The 22,303-nt window shown below is 45.7% G+C and overlaps 1 protein-coding gene across 3 annotated transcripts in view; it reads right to left on the bottom strand.

Moving 5' to 3' along the window:
* The window catches only part of PTPRG (protein tyrosine phosphatase receptor type G), a 777,462-nt gene that overhangs the window by 67,498 nt on the left and 687,661 nt on the right, over positions 1 to 22,303 (bottom strand). The window contains exons 13-14 of one of the 3 annotated variants that reach the window (XM_039477294.2): positions 12,567 to 12,699; positions 667 to 753 (exon numbers count right to left, since the gene is read on the bottom strand). In XM_039477294.2, coding sequence (XP_039333228.1) covers positions 667 to 753; positions 12,567 to 12,699 — 220 coding nt within the window. The remainder of the gene's footprint in view (positions 1 to 666; positions 754 to 12,566; positions 12,700 to 22,303) is intronic. The other 2 variants (XM_039477295.2, XM_039477296.2) reach the window with 2 other exon arrangements.

The following is a 22,303-nucleotide window of genomic DNA, read 5'->3' as shown; positions in this document are numbered from 1 at the left end:
GCCTAAGACAGGCCTTACAGAAATATTATCAAGAGATTCAAGTGTGGTGATTAAGACTGTACAGTCATGACTTTCAAACATTTATTACAAATGTTTCTAGGACAATAATTTTTCCAAGTATTCAAACCATCCAGAACGCATATGTGTGTCCTCTTTCAAAAAACATTTCACCATTCTTAGGGAAAAACACATAGTACATCCGTGTTTGCTCACTTCTCTCCCCCCTTCCTCGTCTTCATCCCTAACTTATCTACAAATTTAGGTTTCTAAGAGGTATTTTTCACATAAGGCCAAATGCATGCATTATATGTTTATTTTTAAAGCTCAAAAACATGCAAGTATCTGAAAGTTTGGAAAGAAGGTGGATGCAATACACATACAGACACACATAGAGCACCCGCAGTACATACACCCAGAAACAAATAACCCCCCAAAACTGCAAAATAAAGCAAAGCAAGCACACACAGGACATACTTTCATTGCTCCCAGCTACACACAAGCTGAATTGATATTTGCAAGTCTTACTTTTGGGAATTCAGGTAGAACAGGTGAGCTTCAGCACTATGCCATCTACAAGACTTTCATCCCCATGGCAACAAAACAAAAATTCGGCAAGCCAGTCCCGGCCATCAAGACGCCCCCCACTTAAGCTTGACCGCCCCTCACCTGCTCCCCTTCTCTCCTCTCTCCCCAGAAGAAGGCACTTCACGGAAACGTCTGGGAAAGCCCTTGGACTTTATTTTGTTACACCCTCTAAATGGACAAAAAACAAAAGAGAACAGGTGTAGAATACAGTATTTTCAATCGGCCACCAAGAGTCCCATACAAACGCCCTCCCCTCCCCTCTAACACAGACAGACCCCGTCATCAGGCCTCGTTAATGACATTTTCAAAAGAGGATGCTTATACACAAAGGGGTCTGGACTTTATGAACAGCTTTTACGGTGAGGTAAGAAATACCCAGTGGGAACTTTACTCTTGTAAGTCATCTTTACATGTTCGCAGCCTCTGTTACCCTGGTGTTAATGGAAAGCTGGGATATCGCAAACACAGTGATGACCCTTGTCATTCATATCCCCACTCTTCCACCTTTGACACACTGCCCTGGCAAACAGAATGGTTTAAAATATCATTGGAGTAAACAGAACTTGGGGATCATTTGGTCTTCCCTTCCGCCACAAATGTCTCTGATTCTGGTGCCATTAGACAAATCTGGGGTTTTGTCTTCTACCCCATGCTTTCCTCTCATCTCAGAACAAACATGTTCCTAATTCACAATACAGATTGCAGAATAAATAGGAGAGGCACCTAAGGGAGATGGGAACAGCAGTTGGCAAGTTATTACTATATATTAAGTCCTATATTTAGTTTCCCCTTAAAACTTAAATAACTGTAGCATCTGAGACTTGGCTACAGAATTTGAAAGATGCACTTCTGTCACACAAGAACACTTGAAGTATTTATTTAATTATATTTAGTCTCCTAAACCAGCTGGGCTATAGGATTTCACACTGAAATGATTCCTATTCTTTCCAAGCTCTGTTGGTAAAATAGCAATGACAAACTCAGCTATATGGAAGTTCTCTTTTTTGGAAGCTCTGTTGAATCCCACACTGAATTCTGAAGCCAGGTATGTAATTCCAAAGGAGTAAACATTTGGTTAACTATTGAGTCCACTGGTGGTTTTTTTACTTCTAGGAATGAACATTCTCTAATTCTTGAGTGTCAGATTTTCTTGACCCTTAATTCAAGCTTTCAAGTACTGTGTTAATTATGAGACTCCATGTTGGGTAAAAGTGCTTGGCACCGGAACCTCAACTTTGAGAAGTCAAACTTGGAAGGCGATTGAAAAGGGGGGGAGGGATTGCTGTAACACAGAACTTCCTGTCTCCCTCTTTTGAGTGCATTCCGGAACTACAACTGTCCTACAAACATCATGGATCTACTCAGTGTGGCTAGGAACATTAATCTGAAGAAATCATGAGTGTGTTGGAATGTTTTTACAAATTCTCATAAAAACTTGAAATTTGCAGCTTCCTAAAATATTTAGACTTTTTCTCAACCCTTAGCCCTACTCTGAATTCTGCCAGATTCACTCTTTCAGGAATTTTGGAGCGGAGCCGGCTATCCCCGCAGCTTTTCCTCACACACAATCACAGGCGCTTAAAACTACCACCCGTAAACTGACAACACTTTCGCTGAGAAGCAAATGCCACACAATCAATACCTAATATCTTGAATAATTGAGATATTTGAGGCCACCTGAGCAAACCAGCAGAACAGACATAATCCACCCTGGGGGGAGAAGGCAGTTAATTCTGAGAAATCCAAAGAAAGATGGTTGTTACCTAGAATAGACTGAACACACAAGGAGTTTCCCTTTCCTGAAAAATGAGCTCAGTTTAAAAACTTACCCACCCACCGCTTCCCTAACAGAATCAGTCCAGCTTTTTAAGTATCATGGAGCATGTTTAACTGGCAACCTTTAGCAGTGAATCTCTTTCTGCTTTTGTCTAATGACTATGTGTTGGCTAGTTCCAAGAGCTTCCATTGGCATCTCAGGGCCGACTCGACAGCAGGGGGGCGGTTACTATAACAACTGACAGCTCTCGTGAATTCTGAAAGGCCCCTGAGTAGCCATTTGGGAAACAGTTATTGAGCAAAAAGTTGCCTAGAACCGGCAGCTTTAGCTGCCATGTGAACCAGACCTCCAACTACAGTCACATGGAGAAAGAAAAAAAAAGAGGTGACCACCTCCAAGAACAGCTGGGGACCTCAAAAGACTCCCTGCCCCCATCCCTTTTAGCATCTCAGAGCAAGATAAGTTTAACAACACGGTGTCATCGTAAACTCAAACCCTCTGAGGCGAGCCATATTTTGGCATCACAGAATGCGCCTGAGCTCTCCCCAATGGCTTGACACATTGTCAAGCTTTGAAAAGCTGAATTGTAAAAATCATTCCTAATGATTAAAAAAAAGTCTTGAAATATGGCCACAGATACGGGTTCCAAAAAGAAAAGAATGGCAGACTCACCAGTTTTAAAGGAAAAAAATGATGCCAGAATACCTGTGGTCCAGTAAATGGTCTGTTGGTAGAAAAGATAAAGGTGATCACACAAACCCACTACAAATAATGACTTAGAAGCTCAGAGTTTTCCAGATTAGAGAAAGTTTTCTATACACCTACCTTTTAGATTCTCAATCTCTCCCTCAGCATTAAAAGGACACTCAGCAACTAGGACTGACCCAGTGCCTTTGCACATGTAGAATCTTCCAGTAAAGAATCAGATTGTACTCCTAAGAGTGGACTTTTCTTTGCATGAAGGAAGGGCACTTTGGCAGAGTTTGCCCTAAGAAACAATGAACGCGCCGTGATCCAGTGTTCCTGGGTCATCTCCTACACAGCGACCTCTGCTTGGAGCACTTCTCCTTTTTCTTTGTTTTGTAAAAAAATACAGCCCAAACATTCTCTCCTCCAAGAAATTCTTCTTGGCTCCCTCTCCTTCTCACCTAACCCTGGCTGTGGTCAGAGTCCCTCGCAGAACACGCTATTTTCCTTGATCACTGTGGCAACCCAGGGGAATGCAAATTCAACCACCCACAGGGCCAAACAGGCAAGGAACAGCGGGAAGGGCAGAGACTGGCAAACTGGCAAGGGGGTGCCTCTCGACAATGGGCCACCATGGCTCCATCCAGCCACCAACGACACAAGGGAATCTGAGAACAATGTTGTTAAATTTTCCAGTTTATCACAAGAAGCCAGACAACTGAGGTTTTTCCTCAAATCTATTTTCTAAATAATTCAAGATTTAAAAAACATGTCAGGTAAATGAAACTGGTCTGGAGATCACCAGTTTTCAACCTCTATTTGGGATAACCTTGGTTCACCTGCTCGTTTCTTCCTGTAAGGTCTGAGCCCCTTAAATGCAGGAACTCTGTCCCCTCAATGGCTCTCTAGTGCCTGGAACTAACCAGATGCTTAAGAAATGTTGAATGAACTAACAGGAGTCAAGAGGCCAGCCATAAAGGGTCTTATGTCAACAAAAGACCCAAAACCCTAAGTCTGAGAAATTCCAAAACTTACAGGCTGTTTGATCCTGGACAAGTCATTCCCCCTTCAGGAAACTCTTTCCTCTCTTGGGACAAGGATGATGCTCGCCCTGATGCGCCTTGCCTACCACGCATGGCTGCTGGAGGATTCAATAACATAAGGTGTTCTCTGTATTCATTCAGCCATTATTGCTGGTTATTGCCATTAACAGGGGCGTTTCCCCTTTCCTATATCTTCACAGTCACCTGCATGGGAGAAATCATTCTTAGGACACCCGTCTCCTTTGTGACTTTGCTGGGGTGAAAAGGGGACAAACACCTATACCAAAATCCAATCATCGTCAAGTAGACTCAGAAGCGTCGGCTGCTAGAGCAGATGGGTGAAGAGCACGTGCCTGGGCTCACAGCAGCTCTGGTGTCATTGTTGCTACGGCGGCAATACAGGAGGGATCTGCGTTCCAGCGAGGCACATGTGGTCAGTCATCCCTCAAGCAAGAGAGGGGTGTTAGCACATGCCACCCTCGACTCTCGCATGCATCTGTTTGTTTGCCCGAGCCTCCATTATGCCAACACAAATCCCCCACACATTCGCGGTTTGCATCCCTTCATATTTATTACACTCTGTCTCCCACTGAACATCCAGGGAAGAAAAAAATTGCAATGTCAACAAAACTCACTTGTTTTCATGAACAGCATTCTTAATGAGGAGGCACCAACACATGGCAAAATTTCTGAAACTCTAAAGATGGGACTTCAAATAAAAGAGAGACCTTTTCCTATTTGCATACATGGCTAAATTGGTGTTGACTGACTTACCACAGAATTTACAGATGGCTCGGTCATGTGCTGAAGTGAATCTACCAGATCAGAGTGTGAAATCCTTCTCCTACCAAATTTTAACAAACCTGGGTCAGATGTTACAATTCCCACTTAGAGAGTTTCCAGTTTTCTGTTCCAGAATCTGCTGTTCGCTCAGCCCTAGCTGAATTTGAGAATTAAAACTGCTTTATACTTTTGGAAAGCCTTTTTCCAGGCTAGAGGTATGGTCAATAAGATATTATATTTAGTATCAAGAAAACTAGCACTGATCAGCTGGGACTAAGACCAAATAGGTTAGATTATTCAACATCAAAATCCTCTCAAATAATGGAGATGTAACTGAGTGAATGCCACGAGTCAGCTTCTAGAACACGTGAAACTTGTGGATATTTTAAGTTTTCTTCCACGTGATTTTGGCAAATCCAAAACAAAGGATGATTTATATCTGGCCTTACTACCGCCACGTACAGCAGCGGAGACATCCCCTTTTCCTGGAGTGTGTTTTTGACACACACTATAAAAGTAGGCTGTGGAGGGAAGTATATGCCTCCAGGCACACTACTACTCCTCTGGACAAGATAACATACTGGTTAAGACAGTGGACTATGAAATCAAATTGGCTGGGTTCAAATCCACAGTCCACCAAAAATTAACACTGTGTCTTGGGCATGTCACATGATCTTACTAAGCCACAGTTTTCTGATCTGCAAAATGAACATAATACTAATTATTTCCTAGGATTTGTATACTAATTAGGTAGGGGTGTATCTAGTATGATAAATAGTCATAAAAGGTTCTTTGCTTGGCCGGGCGCAGTGGCTCATGCCTGTAATCCCAGCACTTTGGGAGGCCCAAGCAGGTGGATCACCTGAGGTCAGGAGTTTGAGACCAGCCTGGGCAACATGGCGAAACTCTGTTTCTACTAAAAATACAAAAATTAGCCAGGTGTGGTGGTAGGCGCCTATAATCCCAGATATGCAGGAGGCTGAGGCAGGAGAATTGCTTGAACCCAGGAGGTGAAGGTTGCAGTGAGTCCAGATCGCACCATTGCACTACAAAATACCTAGGCAACAAAAGTGAAGCTCCATCTCTAAAAAAAAGAAGGTTCTTTGCTTAAGAACCTTTAGATATACAAAGCCTTTTCAGATGTAAAAAGCCATTTCAGGGGTGAGACATTACTCATCAGAGCAATAAGAACTACCTTCTAAGCAACGTCCCTCAGGATTATAGAAAAAAAAAAAAATTAAAGATATCTTTGTAATACAATTCTGAGCAGACAGAAATGCCTTGCTCATAGTAGATACAGTATTCTACGGCACAGCTCAGAAACCAGCTGCACCCCCAGCACACTGATTGGACCCTGGGCACGTGGCTTCTCTCCCACCATGAAGCTCAAATTATGCAAATCAAAAAGAAACCTTCCAGAAATTTTCCTCCTCTGAGTGGCAGCAGCTGGGCTGCTCCAAGTCTTTTCAGGAACATCGGCACATTAGTGCCGTATAAACAGCTTCTCTTGTCCAAGATGTGGAGCTCCTGGAACGCAATCTTTGACTGTCGCAATTCAAAAGGTGTGTTTTACTACTATCTTAAGTAATAGGCCAAAACGGCACACTTCGAAGACTTTCGAATTGATTTCTTTCTCCTTATTTCCAATAGCTCTGAACCACTACATGGTTGATATGGACTGCAATCTTTATAAGGCACACAATAGGGTGCCAGTAAAGCTGTAACTATTAGTTGATTTCATTTTTAGTATCTGCCTCACAACCCTGCCCCTTGTCCAAAATCACTTTGCATACATTACTTCCTAGTTCGATAGCAACTTCTGTGTTATGACAGAGTCTGGTTCCTACCGCTCTTCAAGGCAGACCTTTGCAAGGGCCATTCAACCTACCTGTACATCCTACCTGAAACATCTCAGTTAAAACATTTTAGAATAAATGTCTCCCCCAAAGATCCATGTTGCTGCCTATAAAAACACGGCTCAAATAGTCCCCGATGAGACTGATATCTGAGGTCTCTCGGACATACAGGTATCCAAGGTTTCTACTCATAGTTTTCAGTTTCGGCCAAATTTCAAATAGACTAATGATTGGTCTCCAAAGTTCTTCCTTTCAGGAAATATATACATAAATCAATGATGCCAATGGGTCTAAATATTTAATAATACTATGGCAGTGTTTAACACCCACCCACATGTTCCACCTACGTGATCTGTGTTCTTGGGGCTGTTTGACCATCTGTAGCCAGTGGTGAACGAAGGAGTGAAGGGTTCCACTTTAAGGCCAAGCAGTTGAGAGCTCAGTGCCTTTCTGACTTCTCTTTCCCTGCTACAGCAATTTGGGAGCTACATGCTCCACAAAGAGAAATCACCAGTGGAAGAGGGCTGCCCAACCCTATCAGCCCTCACATGGGTGATAAGTAAGCCTCTGTGTGCTATGAAGCCACTGGGGTGCTAGGTATGTCTGCTGCAGCAGCAATGAAGCTTTCTCTAATACAGCCGACTGGGAATTAGTCAGGCTGGCCGCTGGGTTTCAGAGTTGTTTCCTGGGGTTGGGGAAGGGAATGGGGTCATGCCTTTAACCCAGTTACTCAGGAATGTCCTCCTCTGGAACTGCCTTTAAGGTCTATCAGGATCATCACCCAAACCAATTTCATTAACTTGATAGTCACCCCTTTCCTTTCTTGTTCCAAAGTGTTTCTGCTCAGTTGGTTAACCTACATTTATGCTATATTTAGCTCCAAACAGATGACTTTTATCTATTTCTAGGATAAATACTTTGCGCAACTGAGATTCTTCAAAAGAATGAACTCTGTAAAGAAATTCCAAAAGTTATTTTCAAGCATGTTGTATGCAATGGACATATTGCAAGCTGTGTACAGCGATACAATGTGATGACATTTAAAGGACAAAATTCATTTGGATCTGTGCATTTGATTTTATTAAAAAACAACTTCATTTGAGGTGTACCAGGACCCAGAGTTGTATTTTCCATTTTTCCCTAACGTCAGATCTGGTATAACACAGGTAATGCCTGCATATTCACCAGGAGCCAGGCACCAGGACAAGCATTTTCCATCACTTGCACTGGATCCTCAGGTGAGCTTGTGGCCCATTTCTTAACTATGTATTTTGCAGATGAGGAAACTGAAGTTGGTGAAGAAGTCGTTGTCTAAGGCAGCGTTTCTCAACCTGCTTTTCACTGGCCGCTCCTCTAAGGTGGCCCTTTGAGACCTTTTCCCCCTAACTGCCCAGTGCCAATTTCAGTACCACGAACGCACAGTGCTATGTAGGCATAGGTATATCTGTGCTTTATATACAAAATAAGGTTATAAAAATCTCCCCAAAACAAATTCACATCTTGAGAGATGATGGCACTGCTGGTGGGAAGCATGTCCCACAGCTGCACAGATAGACAGTGTGCTGCACCGTGGCTCCAAATCCAAGCTGTGTGACTCTAGGCCCACGTTACAGTCTCTGGACACAGTAGTGTTTCTTTTGGATCTTGCCCTCCTGCAGTTTGGCTCATTCAATGCCTTTCCACCATCCTCAGGGTAAGGCACGTGTCCCTTCGGTGAGGTCCTCATGATCTGCTCCAACACCACCGAGCCACATGTATTTGCTTGCAGTAGGCCAGGCTTTTCCGCCACAGCCTCATTCTTCCACACCCTCTTCATCTGGCTTACAGCTGCTGGGCTTCAAGGCCCAGCTTGGACATTGGGTCCTCCAGGGAGCTTTCCCTGACTCCCAACCCCCATTCCAGGCTGGGCCGAAGCCCTTCCTATGTGCTGTGATAACAAGTTGGATTTACATTTCTCCAAATACTCCCCATACTCTTATTATATTTACTCGTCTGCCTCTTCCAATGGACTGTGAGGGCCACGGGACCTTGTCTCTAAATCTCTAGGCCCACCAGGATGCATGGCAGGAACTCTGTAAAAATCATATGATAGGAAGCTGAAAATGGCTCCAGTGCACATGCAACAGAAAGAGCTTCATGAATGAACTTCCTACTCAATTGTTTAGGTCTCGATGGTCCTTTGGGAAATCACCCCTTGCTTGGATTCAGTCCAAGGTTCTGATGACAACGGCACCGATCCTCCTTCTGGGCTCCAGAGTTAAATAAAAGACCTAGGCCTGACAAGACTGTTCTATTCTTTTGGCCACTGGATGACTCCAGGGATGGACAAATGACATAAGTCAGTAATAAGAGATACCATGGTGAGACTTCAGTGGAACTATTAGAGGAGAAAGATTCCCTTTCCACTGGGCTGGAGGCATATAAGTCTAACATGGCCAGAGGCTGCTCTGTGGAAAGAGGCAGAGGGCCTGCCTGAGCAAGACGACCACACGGAGAGCAGATCCCAGGGACCGAGGGCAAGAGAAACACAGACAGACCAAGCCAGCCAAGTCCTGATGCTCCAGCCTCCAACTCCAGTGAAGCCCAGTGCTTCTGACCTTCGCAATTCCATGAATCAAACTTTTTTTTCCCCCTAAGCTTAAGGCATTTTGAAATGGATTTTTGTCAACGAAAATCCATTTTTGACCACAAAAATTTTTGTGACAGAAAAGGCTTCTGACCAACACAGTGGGCGATGATATTGCCAGATCTCTGGCCCACGGCAGGCATTCAACAAATCTGAGTTCTCTTTCTCTTCCTTGGTCAAAGAATATGGGTCAAAAAGAAAGGACAGTGATAGCACCTACCATACAAATCTGTTGTGTGAGATGGTGCCACCCAAGGGTTTACCACAGTGCCTGGCACTCAAAAAGGACTCAATGAACATTAGCACTAACACCACTGTACAGCAGGAGACTTGGAAGAGACAGAATTCTGAGACCTTGAGTTTAGTTTTCCACTCTGTCATGAACCTATTAAATTGTAGTTACCAACAACCCAGAGTGAACACTCTCAAATATCAGAACAATAACCACAAAGGGCCAGTTCTTGGTTGTGGTAGAAAATGCTGCCACCGTGAGCAGGTGTGAACCTCCCGGTGCCAGGCCTGCCGCCTGAGGAAATGATCCAGAAGGCTGTGATCTGCCTGAATGCTCTACTTATGTCAAGTCCGTTTGCCAATCCGTCCAGTCTTACTGAGCCTCAAAAGGCAGAAGAGATGTGCTATTGCTCCAGCTAAGTAACTGCATTGCCAAAGGGGAACACACGGCTCCTCTGTATTTACCAGTTTTCTATGTCAGCTCCCCAATGCTTCCTTCTTTCACATTAATAATAATTTTTTAAAAGTTGGACTGCGAAAAGTTCCTTGTCCCCACTAGGCTGTATGCTTAGCCAACTCATTCATCTTACCATAATTTAATTTTACTTTCCTCACTCTATAAGAATTTTCTTCACATTCATTTTTTGTGCTACTGGGATTAGGAATTTGGTAGAAACTCAAGTCCAGCCTCTGTTGGATGAAGTTTAAAGCTCTGGTTACTTTAAACCAAGCTTTTGAAGAAATACACATATATAATAAACATCGTAAAAAATATTTCAGACAGGAAATATTAAGCTATTGTTCAATTCCTATTTTCCATTTGGACTGAGTTTTTCAGAAGTATAAACACTTGTCATTTTCTAAAGGGAAAATACACTGGAATGGAAGGATTTTAAAGCTGTTTGCTATGTGACGTAGCCCTTCCCCATAAGAAACTTACAGTCAATATTCATGTTTTGGCCGGCCTGGTATTGATGCTTGTTTAGCCCCATGGTCTTTCTTGGCCACGGCGATCCAGTTAGGGGCGGGGAGAGGATCCAAGTGGGCCAGTCAGAAACAGTTGGGAGGGTTTTGCTAGAATTGCTGGGTACAAGGTGTTTCTTTATGCTGTGGCAGCTTCTCTGCTCCCCTGTGGTGACGGTCTGAGACTAAAACCCCACAGTGCTGAGCAGAGCCAAGAGATAGGCGTACTGACCTTTGTTAACCTCAGCTGATTAGTTAAACTCACACTAGATGGCCTCCAATTTACCCATAGGCTTCAAACCTATTTGCAAAACACTTTTTCCTGAAGAAAGGAAGACATGGAGGTGAGTCTAGCATTCCTATGCTCACCCCGAAATACAACACACTTCATAATCTGGCTGGCCTGCAGCACTGAAGTACTTATGGGTACCTTAAGATGTCTGGGGAAACCTGAGATGACTTCCTTCCTTATTCTCCTGTTCCAGCCAATTAGGAACAGACCCGAGGACACACAGCCAAGCTGCCAGCAGGTTCTATTGCTCCCACCTTCAGAATTGATCTATAAGCAATGAATGATCACCACCTGCACTGCTACCTGCATCTGAGCCACAATCATGTCCTCCTTGATCTAGTCCAGCGGTCTCCCCAGTGGTCTCCGATTCTGCCACTGCTCCTCTTCAGTCTGTATTTAACACAGCAGCCGAATAATCTTGAAGTCAAATTACAACATTCTTCTGTACCACATCCTACTCATCTTCGAGTGAAAGGCGATGCATTAGCAATGGCCCACAAGGCTGTGCATGACCCGTTTCTGATACCTGCTTCTGCCACCGTACCCCCGTACTCACGTCTCAGCCCCACTGACCTCTGGCTGTTGCTGGTACACACCAGGCATGTCCCTGCCTCAGGGCCTCTGCACGTGCTGTTTTCTCTACTTGGAACTTGCCACAGGTGGTGCCCATTGGGTTCCCTCCTCCTTTAGGTCCTTACTCAGGTATCATCTTCTTGACCACTCAGAACATTCTCCTAGTCCCCCACAGGCCCGTCTCCTGTCCAGATTTAGTTTTCTCCATTATCCACTTACTACCGTCTTAGAAATTCCACGTTTTAGTCACTTGCTTTGCTGATCGGCTGCCTCCTCCACTAAAATGTAAGCTCCGTGAAAGCAAGGACTCTCTTATCTGTTCGGCTCACTTTTTCAGAAATCACTTGTGCCTAGAAGATTGGGACACGGAATGGGCTCAAATTTAATTGAATGAATGGAAAGAAGGGAGGGAGAGATGAAAATATGACACCTGTTTCTCACTGCTGAAGCCTGTCGGATAAAAGGCAGAAGCCTCCCATGTTAGTCTGAGAGCTGAAGGCACCCAGGCCAACAAGTGGGCCTGATGGAGTCACTCAGCTGAACTGGCGGAGATGCTCCAGCTGAAGAAACGCTTCTAAACAGGCTGCAATCCGGCCTCCCATGAGCAGCAGTGAGAACCAGGATAGCTTCTGCCATTTTAATCTTCCACGTATTAAATACCACATCAAGTGCTAAATGTTTTCCTATCATCCCATTTAATTGTCAGCAAAAGACTATGGAAAAAAATTCGAAGGTAAAGAGGAGTTACTGCGTGGCTACGACAAAGTAAAGCATCATTTCAGAAAAACTGCAAATGCTATGACTTACTAACTCATGTTGCTGGTTCTGAAACTAACATTCAACATGGTCATGGGATTTGGATTTAGCAAGTAGCAGAGCTGGGATTTAAACTTGGATCTCCCTGATTCTCAAACAAAAGCCTCTTTGGTAATAAATCCCAGAAGCCTACCATAAGTGCCTTGATTTCCAAAGTGGCTCTGGTCCTGCCATCGTGTAACAGAGACACGAGGGTCTCCCAGGTGGCAAGACGAGAAACACTCCACCTGTCTCACCTTCCTGAACGCAGAGGCCATGGGATTCCCCACCCACGAGCAAAACCCTGGCCAGCATCTGGCCCCCATATCTACTCTGTAGGTGCCGCCTGGCTTACCTCCAATAAACGAGCACAGCAATGAGAAGGATGAGGCACACGAAGGTCAAGGCTGATACCACAATCAGAGGGATGATCCACTCCATCCTCCCTGGAGCAGGGCGGCTTATCATTCCAGAGGTGTTTTTTTCTGCTGCCAAGAGAAATCATCCCAGTTAGAGGACAGAGGTTAGTGGAGGTGGGAGCCAGAATATGACGCAGGGTTCTGTTCCAGTTTTGGGTGGTTTCTGGAGAACTGGGGCACTTGCGCTGGGCTGTGCCGTAACAGGAGTCTGCAGCCCTTACTGTTTCCTACCCCGACCCAACACACACGCAGGGCCTTTTCTGTGCGCTGCATTTTGTAATTGGCAGTGATAATGGATTTACAGACAGAGTTCAAGGTGTTTTTAAAGACAGCCATACAGAAGACACAGACATTCCAGCTTTACTCCAAGAACATGACCGAACCAGAAGGGCCTTTGAATGCGCGGAGGACATGTGCTCAAGTCTCTGAAAGAAGCAGGATGGGATGGCTGTCCAAGAGCCTCTCAGGTTCTCTAGCGCAAGGGCAGGAGGGCCAGCATGATGGATTTCACCAGGATAACTAGGAGAACTGGCTGTGACTATCATGGCCATCTGTTCTTTGCTGCTCAGGATCCGTTACCCCTTCCTGTAGTAACAACTACACCCCGATTCTGCTTTGGGAAACCACCTTTCCCTAACAGATACAGTCACGGTGGGACAATCATCAGAGTGTGGGCTCCCTGCTCTGGCCAGGGAAGTGGCACCAAAGCCGGGACAATGGGGTCTCACCCTGGAATCTCAACCACCGACTCTTAAGACTGAGCAACAGCGTATCCCAGCAGGAGCACCGGGGTGCTTCTGCCCGTGGGCTCCCACCACACTGATCCCCAGAGATCCTGTTTTTCCTAAAATCTGCTTCTCCAGTTTTTCCTTTGATCCCACCACCTACCCCAGAGCCTTCCAAAAGCTCCTATCTTCTTTCCTAAAGACAGGAAGCCACACCTCACCCTCTTCCCAGAGCACGTATGTAATTAGCAATCACAATCTAGAGGTTAGCAGGGAAAGCCTGCCAAATAGTTCAGGATTTTCTCTGGTCAGCCAATACCTGTTAACAAGGCAGCTCCTTCCTCCACTTCTCCAGGCCCCGAATATCTTCAGAAGTCCCCGGGAACCTCAGCAGAAGACCCTATCTTCCCTTCCACTGTGGGAAGACGCCTGGAACGTGCCAGGTGGCCCAAATGAAGCTCGCGTAGGGTGCTGGGGCTGGGAAGAGCACAGGTGCGCAGAGGCGGGCCGCGAAAAAGCAAAGGTCATCTGTGACCACAGGGAGAAGCCCCTTGAAAAATCGAACACTGGCTGCAGGCTGACTCGAGCCCAGCAAGGATTTCTCCTGCGCTGCAAAAATGAGGCCAGTGTTCACCCAGCCCCGAGCGTCCCTCTGCACGATGGACTAAATGCAGAGCTAATCGGGCTGAGTTTCCAGGTGAGAGAAGGTAGGCTGAGTAGGGAAGAAAGAATTGGCTGTGGGAGCAGATTTTTAAAGAGGCAAGACTCTCGAATTAGGAGGAAGTGTGTTATGATGCGTTTCATTGAATTTCCTCTAATGCATTTTATGTTGACCACCTTCTTTGTTTCACACACAGGCCTGTGTCACAGGTGGGACCTGATGTATCCCCAGCTCACGGGTAAGAAGACAGAGTCAAGTAGGTGAAACACACTCTGATTAAAAACTACCATATCAGGCAGGGCGCAGTGGCTCATGCCTGTAATCTCAGCATTTTGGGAGGCGGAGGAGGGTGAATCACGAGGTCAGGAGTTCAAGACCAGCCTGGCCAAATGGTGAAACCCCGTCTCTACTAAAAATACAAAAAAATTAGCCAGGTGTGGTGGTGGGCGCCTGTAATCCCAGCTACTTGGGAGGCTGAGGCGGAGAACTGCTTAAACCTGAAAGGCAGAGTGTATTGCAGTGAGCCAAGATTGCGCCACTGCACTCCAGCCTGGGCAACAGAACAGGACTCCGTCTCAAAAAAGAAAAAAGAAAAAAAACACCACAGAGCCCTTTGCTGTTTATACAGTGCCTTCCTAGCTGTGCCAGGCCATTTTCTTAACCTCCTGCTCCATTTTTTTTTTTTTTTAAGGTTAGATTCTTACCAAGCCCCCACTGTGCACAGGCCTGGTACAAGGGGCTGGGGACACAGCAGTACATCAGACAGGAGCACTGCTGTGCCATGGGGAGGAGTTTTTTAAAGGAGGCAAGGTGGGCACATGAACAAATAACTAGAATACAATGAATGTGGCACCAGGGGAAGCACAGGGAGCTCTCCAAGCCCAGGTATCCATGAGCTCCCCAGTGAAGGCAAGTGTTGAAGGATGAAGGGGGGTTAGCCAGGCAGACACTGGGAGAAGAAGGGTGTTCAGGTCGGAGACCATCAAATCAGTGGGAGTCCAAGAATGAGAGGGAGGAGAACTAAGATGGAGAATTGGAAGGCAAATGCTGCCAGGGCCTTGGAGGCTGAAATAACGATACGGATTTTAGTTCTAAGGGCAGTAGAAACTACTGCAGGGTTTTAAGCCAAAGCAGAGATGGATCAGACATGCCTTCTCTCCATCAACATAATGCTTTTATTGCAGAGCTCTGGTGGCTGGCCAGAGGAACCAGAGTTGCAAGTAAGAATAATTTCATGGGGCCCCAAAAGGGGGCGGCCCAGCCAGGGATGGTGGGGGATCTTAAAGACCTGGAAGTCCTGTTAATGGAAAAAAAATATTGAGAAGGTTGACGCTATAGGCCACATGTTCAATTAAAGTCAGTATCCACTCTGGGAAGCCCTTGGGTACAGGACGGACTCTCAGTGTCTTGTTTCTCTCCTTGCTCCTTACACATTACATAGAATGCAAACTCTATGTCCTATTCATCCCAAACCACAGAAAACTCTTGGCCAACACAGTCCCTCACACTTACATTCCTAAACAATCACTGGCAATACCACTTCTGTGTAATTTCTATCATTCTTTTCTTCTTTTTTGAAACAGAGTCTCACTCTGCCACTGAGGCTGGAGTGCGTGATCTCAGCTCTGCCTCCCAGGCTCAGGCAATCCTCCTACCTTAGCCCTCCAAGTACCAGGGATTACAGGCACATGCCACCACACCAGGCTAATTTTCATATTTTTAGTAGAGATGGGGTTTTACCATGTTGCCCAGGCTGGTCTCGAACTCCTGACCTCAAGTGATCCTCCTGCCTCGGCCTCCCAAAGTGCTGGGACTACAGGCATAAGCCACCGTGCCCAGCATATTTCAGCCATTCTAAGACCAGTAAAAAGTGATCACTCTAGAATTTCTAGGCCTTGGGAAGGGGTTAGGGAGTGACCATCCGGTTGTGTGGATCAGTGGCACATTATATAGTCCCTGATACCACAGGGGCATCTCTGTGTTGATGATAATGTCTGTCCCCCGTCTCTTCCTCCACAGGATGAGTGTTCAGTTTTCATCAGATTGTCAGAGAGGTCCAGGCCCCAGAAAAAGTATGAACCACCAGCATGGAGAGAGAGAATGAAGGTCCAGAGGACAAGGCTCTTGAGATCACAGCCGACCAAGGTCAGAGCTGGGCTCAAACTTGACTTCCAGGATGGAGTGAGTCACCTCTCCCTCTAACACTTCCTGAAAGTGTGTGATTACTGGCGCAGGGTGTGGCAGAGGGGTTCCCGTATGGGGCTGGGGCCTATCTGAAATCCCACTGTGGACAGTCCCCAAATGGCAGTTTCTGTGGAGTAGCTCTGAGGTTGGCAATCACGTGTAGTGTGAGTGAGAGACCTAAGGGAGTTTTTCTGGTAAGTTGTACTTTGACCTTGACTAATGGCAGGCAGTTTCATTGGCTTGTGTCTTTTTCATAAAAGCCAAGCGAAAGTAAGAGTGTGGCTGAATTTCCATGTGGGGCATGATAATGTTGATTTCAATTTCAAATTCACAGTACTGCTTCGTCTTCCTGGTGCCAGGAGCCTGGAACTGGATTCCATTTCCAGGTGACCAAGTGAAATCTGCTTCTGTCACCTTCCTAAGCAGCTCCTCATGATACCCCTGAGTGGGGAAAGCACGGGCCTTCAGGAGCAGCGCCTTCCACCACCACCACCCCAGCATCATCTCCTGCTGTTCCCCTTCACTGTTCCAGCCACACTCACCCAATCAGTGACCATGCTGGGCCACAGTCCCGCCTCTCTGTCTCTGCCCCTCCCATTCCTACCGCAGGGAGTGCCTTTCCTTTCCTGATGCCAGAGTTGATCTTATTGATCCTTCAATCCTAGTTCAAACGCTGCCTTCTCTGTGAGGCTTGCCGAAGCCCCCAATCTGTATTATCTCTTAAGGGCAGAGTAGAGGTTACAGGTTCAAATCCTGGCTCTGCCATTTTCTGTGTGACCTTTAATCCAGTTTGGGCCTGGAGTTCTTCATCTGTAAAATGGGATAAAAAGAGCCTGCTTCATCGATCGAGCTGTGGGGGAATTCGATGTAAGAATGCCTAGAAGGGTGTCTTATATCAAGCAAATGCCAAGTACCACCACCACCACCATCATCAGCTCGTGTTATCTTACTGCATACATCACACTCAATTATAATTGCTCTTTTGTTACTCTAGTCCCCAGAGGCAGGGCTGATTTCCATCTCTCCATGAAAGAACAGTAACAAAGCTCTACCTCCTACTAGCTATGCAACTCTGGGCAACTGACCTAACCTCTCTGTGCCTCAATCTCCTCCTCTGTAAATGGAAATTATATTGCATACAGCATTGTGGTGGTATGAAGATTAAATGAGCTAAAACACTTTAGAATGTTGCCTGGCACCTGGTTCCTGTTAACTATTGTGATTATCGTCATCGGTACACACCCCAACTTCAGCAACACCATCATCCGCCACCATCCTAGCAGGGGCATCATTCCTTCTCATTAGCACCACTCTCTTCCTCATCAGCACCCTCACACGGCAGCAGGAGAAGGGGAGTGCTCACTGAGTGTTTGCTGAATCTGACTTCTTCTTGTGACATCTGCATGTGGAAGTGGCAGTCATACAGAACTTCAGATGCGCTGGGCATCAGCACAAGGGGCTGCCTGTGATGTGATTATGGTAAAAAGCTATGTAGGGCTGTTGGGCCCCACGGGGTTGTGGGGAGTCCCTTATGCTGTGCTCAGGTGCAGGGTCTGAGAAGTAAAGAGACAGGACGCTGAAGAACTGGTGAAGAGCATCTGGAGGGCCATGCCACCTGTGAGTGGAGATCATCATCTACAGGCTTAGTAATAGGGCATACATAATCACGAGTCACAAGCGAGGGGGCCACTCCATATGTCACCTGGGCAGAGAGGTGGGCCGTGTGCAGTAGGGGGCCGTGCCATGCGCAGTAGTAGAGGGTCGTGTACAGACAAGGGGTCTACCCCCATTAGGCCACCAAGGCAAGGAGGTGGGCTGTGTGCAACAGATATTGTGCACAACACTTCTTATCTGGGGGCTGGAGACTTCAAAGGATTTCCAATAGAAGGATACCGTAAGCCAATGCAGTGGGAGGTGACAGACTTGTGCTCTTCTATTAAGATATTTATGGGAGGATGATTTGAGCTAGCACAGAAGCGAGAAAAGACTGACAGGGTGGACAGCTGCGGTGACTGGTCACACCAGAGGGGTTCTTCTCCCTCGGTTATTTCCAGGATCTCAGGCCTGAGGCCTACTTTCCACGGGAACTGGATGCAAGGTACTCCAACTCCTTTATCAGGAGGAGAGGCTCTTGCTCCAAGCCTGCCATCCAGCGTATGGCCTTTCAGGCAGGGACGCCACCGCCTGGGTCTTTGGTTCTTGTCCTGGTCTGGCTGTTTTCCCATGTACTGCTTCTGTTCTGTGACTGCTCTGGGCATTCCTCCTACTACAAACTACTATATGGTTATACAGAAGGATTCTATAAATCAGCACTAAATGTGTCAGTACAGCTCTGACTATAATACCTGTATGATTACACAGAAACATTATATAGAACTGAGTGTGCTAGATATAAGTATTCAGGATGATTATATAAGCTAGATATATGTAAGCAGTAAGTTATACTTCAGGCACTAATTCTATAAACTAATATATGATTATAGATAAAGGATTATATAAAGGAAATAGCTGGGTAATAATACTAGGAACTAAGATATTCTTCAGGCACTAATTGTGCCTGGGGTCTGGACAGTTCTCCTCCCTCGGTGCCCATGGGGGTTGTTACCCACAAGCTAGAATCTCAAAGTTTGCCCTGAGACTAGACTGTACCATACTTCTTTTTTCCCCATTTTTTTGGTAGAGACACTTTCCTGGTATGTTGCCCAGGCTGGTCTCGAACTTCTGGGCTCAAGGGATCCCCTTGCCTCTGCTTCCCCTCAAAGTGCTGGGATTATAGATGTGAGCCAGAGTCTGGCCCCCATACTTCTTGCTGTGTCCTTGGGAAGAAATACCCATCATGCTGCCTGACTCAGTTTGTGGCCCTAACAAAACAGCAAACTGCTAGGACTACTAAGAACACACAAAATGCGACACTGAGTACACACCCATCTCATTATATGCCCTCAGACAGCGGCAATCCAGGAGACCAAACTTCCCCACGCCTAGGCCACTAGAGACAGAACATGATGGAGGCAGTGCTACACTCCAGACTAAGGCAGACCTGAGTACAAATTCTGACTTAGTTCTTTCCAGCTGTGTGGCTTTGGGTAAATGACTGCCCATCTCTGAGTGTCTGTTCACTCCTGTATCAAAGGGAGAAAAATGATGACACTCATGTCTCAGGGGAATCCTGAGGATGAAAGAAGATCGTCTATGTGAAAACAGATGTAAGTTATGGCTACGTAACTTACAGGACCAGATGCAAAATGAAATCCTGGGGCTCATTCAAAAGTTATTAAATAGTTTCAAGAAGGTGACAGCAGCGTATGAGAGAGTCTGAAGGCAAGCACAGGCCCTTCCGAGCAGAGGGCCTACGAGAGTGCACAGGCCGCCTGCTCATGAAGCTGCCCCAGATCAGTCAGGCACCAAGCACAGTGCCTGACACAGAGGAGGTGCCCGAGAAATGCTGATTCTTTTCTTTCCTTCAAGGGAGCCAAGCAACAATGCTGACAGTGTAGTAACACTGACGCTCATCTGCCAGGGGCAGCACACGGCTGCTCGGCGCTTTGCTGGTAACCGAGCTGCCCCCTAAAGGGTCCAGTGGAACGGAGCTGCCCAGTGACTAGGGGTTGCTTCCCTCCATGATGCCCAAAGTGTGACACCAAGTTAAGTACAGGACCTCTGGGCTCACAGAACGCCTCCTCACCTCCATGTCAGTTTCATCCACGTGACGGTTTTCCCAGCGGCACTAGTCCTTCCATTCCTGCCTGACGTGGGTTATGAACTGGCAACCCTGGTTTGACACCCCTTCCCGGTAATTATTTTTTAATTGTGAAGTAGCTGCCAACATTTAAAAAGCAAAAGAGTTCCGAGAAAAATCAGCAATGGAAGCTTCCAGTGGAAAAACGTTCAAAGTTGGGAACAAAAGCCTGAATTCCCACATGGCAAATGTCATTTGGAACCAACAGGTACATGCCCTTCAGACAGGGTGTGTCTCACTGGTTTGCCACAGTCGTCACTACTCCCTAATGTCACACACCAGACCAGCTTTCCTCACCCCCAACCCCCATTGCCAGCTCACTCTGGCCAGCCTAGTTTCAGTCTGCAAGATGGCACTCTGACCCAAGGAGTCTGCAGAACAATCCTAACTCGGGTCTTTTAAAAAGGCCTCAAGATCAGAAGTAAAAATCATGGTTTAAGAAACTCACCATGATCCTGATACCACTAACCTGGCTCAAGAGAAGAGGCTCTTTCTGTACAAAGCAGCTTTCTCCAACTGCATTTATTTTTGAAGGGATTTTATTTTTAGGCCAATTAGAAACTGACCATGCTGTTGCTCTGCCCATGTAGCATGGTCCGTTCTCCTCAGTGCATCTGGATCTTGTGTAGAAGATGATAATGAGGAAAGGAGTATCAGTTGATACCCAGTACTTCCCCAACGGATGTGAAGTGCAGGTGAACAGCTACTCAGAGGGTGACGTGAGGCCAGCTAGAGCCCAGAATCAAAAGAGTGCGCCTGCTCCCGAAAGGTCTTCCCCATGAAACTGGGAGCAAAACGCTAACGAACCCTCTCTGAGCATATGCAGGAGGAAGGTAAGGTTAACAACCTCCCCACAGCCGTTCTTTCTCTCCATCTTTATTTCAGCACCCAGCAGAATCTGAGTAAAGTGCCTCCATTCTGCTTTTTAAAAAAATTTAAAAAAAAAGAAAAGAAAAACAGTTTTCAGTGGCATATGTCATCACTGAATTAATGCTGTTTGCCTTTTACTGGCTTGGCTCTCATCCCAGTAGAAGCAAATAAAAACGGAGTACAATGTACTATAAATGCTACCGGCAGCCATACATCAGATGGACCCATCTGAAATGCCTCCTACCCTCCAGTAAGGGCTCAACTTCTGCTACAGGACAAGAACCCCTCTGGTGTCAAGATCAAAACTAGCTTGGATCCAAGGGGCCTCTATCAGGAGTAGGGAAGAACAAGATGCTTTAATTTGCAAGAAAAATAAAGAGAAGGACGATCTGCATACTCATAAATTTAAAGCCTGTTTCCATCGTGGGGAATTTCACCATATTTGTTCTGAGCCATACCACGCATTAAAAACCTCCCACATCTGTGAATTAAGGTGGCTGCTTAAAAAAAAAAAAAGTGGTAAAAAATACATACCACAAAATTTAACATCTTAACCATTTCTAAGTGTCCCATTCAGTGAGGTTTAGTTTATTCACACTGTTGTGCAACTGATGTGCAACTGATCTCCAGAACTTTTTCATCTTGCAAACCAAGAACTCTATATCCATTAAACAACTCCCCACTGCCCCTTTCATCAGCCTCTGACAACCACTATTCTACTTTGTTTCTTTGAGTTTCACAATACTAGGTATCTTATATAGGTGGAATCATCTATTATTTGTCTTTCTGGGACTGGCTCATTACACTTAACGGTAATGTCCTCAGGGTGCATCCACGTTGTAGCATGTGACAGGATTTCATTCCTTTTAAAGGCTGAACAGTTATTTCACTGTGTGTACTCTGTGCCACAATTTGTTTAGCCATTCACCCACTGACGAACACTTGGTTGCTTCCAGCTCTTGGCTACTGTCAATGATGCTGCCATGAACGTGGGTCTACAGATATCTCTGAGACCTTGCTTTCAATCCTTTAGCTATACAGTTAACCCATGAACAACACAGGCGTCAGGGGTGCTGATCCCTGAATAATCACAGGTTCATGTATAACTTCTGAGTCTCCAAAAACTTTCCTATTAATAGCCTACCGTTGACCAGAAGCCTCGCCAATAACGTAGTCAATTAACACATATTTGTATATTATTTGTATTATATGCTGTGTTGTTACAATAAAGTAAGCTAGAAAAAAGAAAATGTTATGAAGAAAATCATAAGGAAGAGAAAAGATTTCTATTTACTATTCATTAAGGGGAAGTAGGTCATCCTAAAGGTCTTCATTCCCATCATCTTCACTTTGAGAAGGCTGATGAGGGCACAATGAGGAAGAGTTGGTCTTTCTCTCTTAGGGGTGGCAGAGACGGAAGAAAACTCACGTTTTTCTTATAAGTGGATACACACAGTTCAAGACTGTTGTTCAAGGGTCAACTGTATACCCAGA

Source organism: Saimiri boliviensis, chromosome 8, assembly GCF_048565385.1.
Source record: "Saimiri boliviensis isolate mSaiBol1 chromosome 8, mSaiBol1.pri, whole genome shotgun sequence".
Classification (NCBI taxonomy): domain Eukaryota; kingdom Metazoa; phylum Chordata; class Mammalia; order Primates; family Cebidae; genus Saimiri; species Saimiri boliviensis.
The sequence above is the reverse complement of the archived record's forward strand: the minus strand, read 5'-3'. Positions and strand labels throughout refer to the sequence as shown.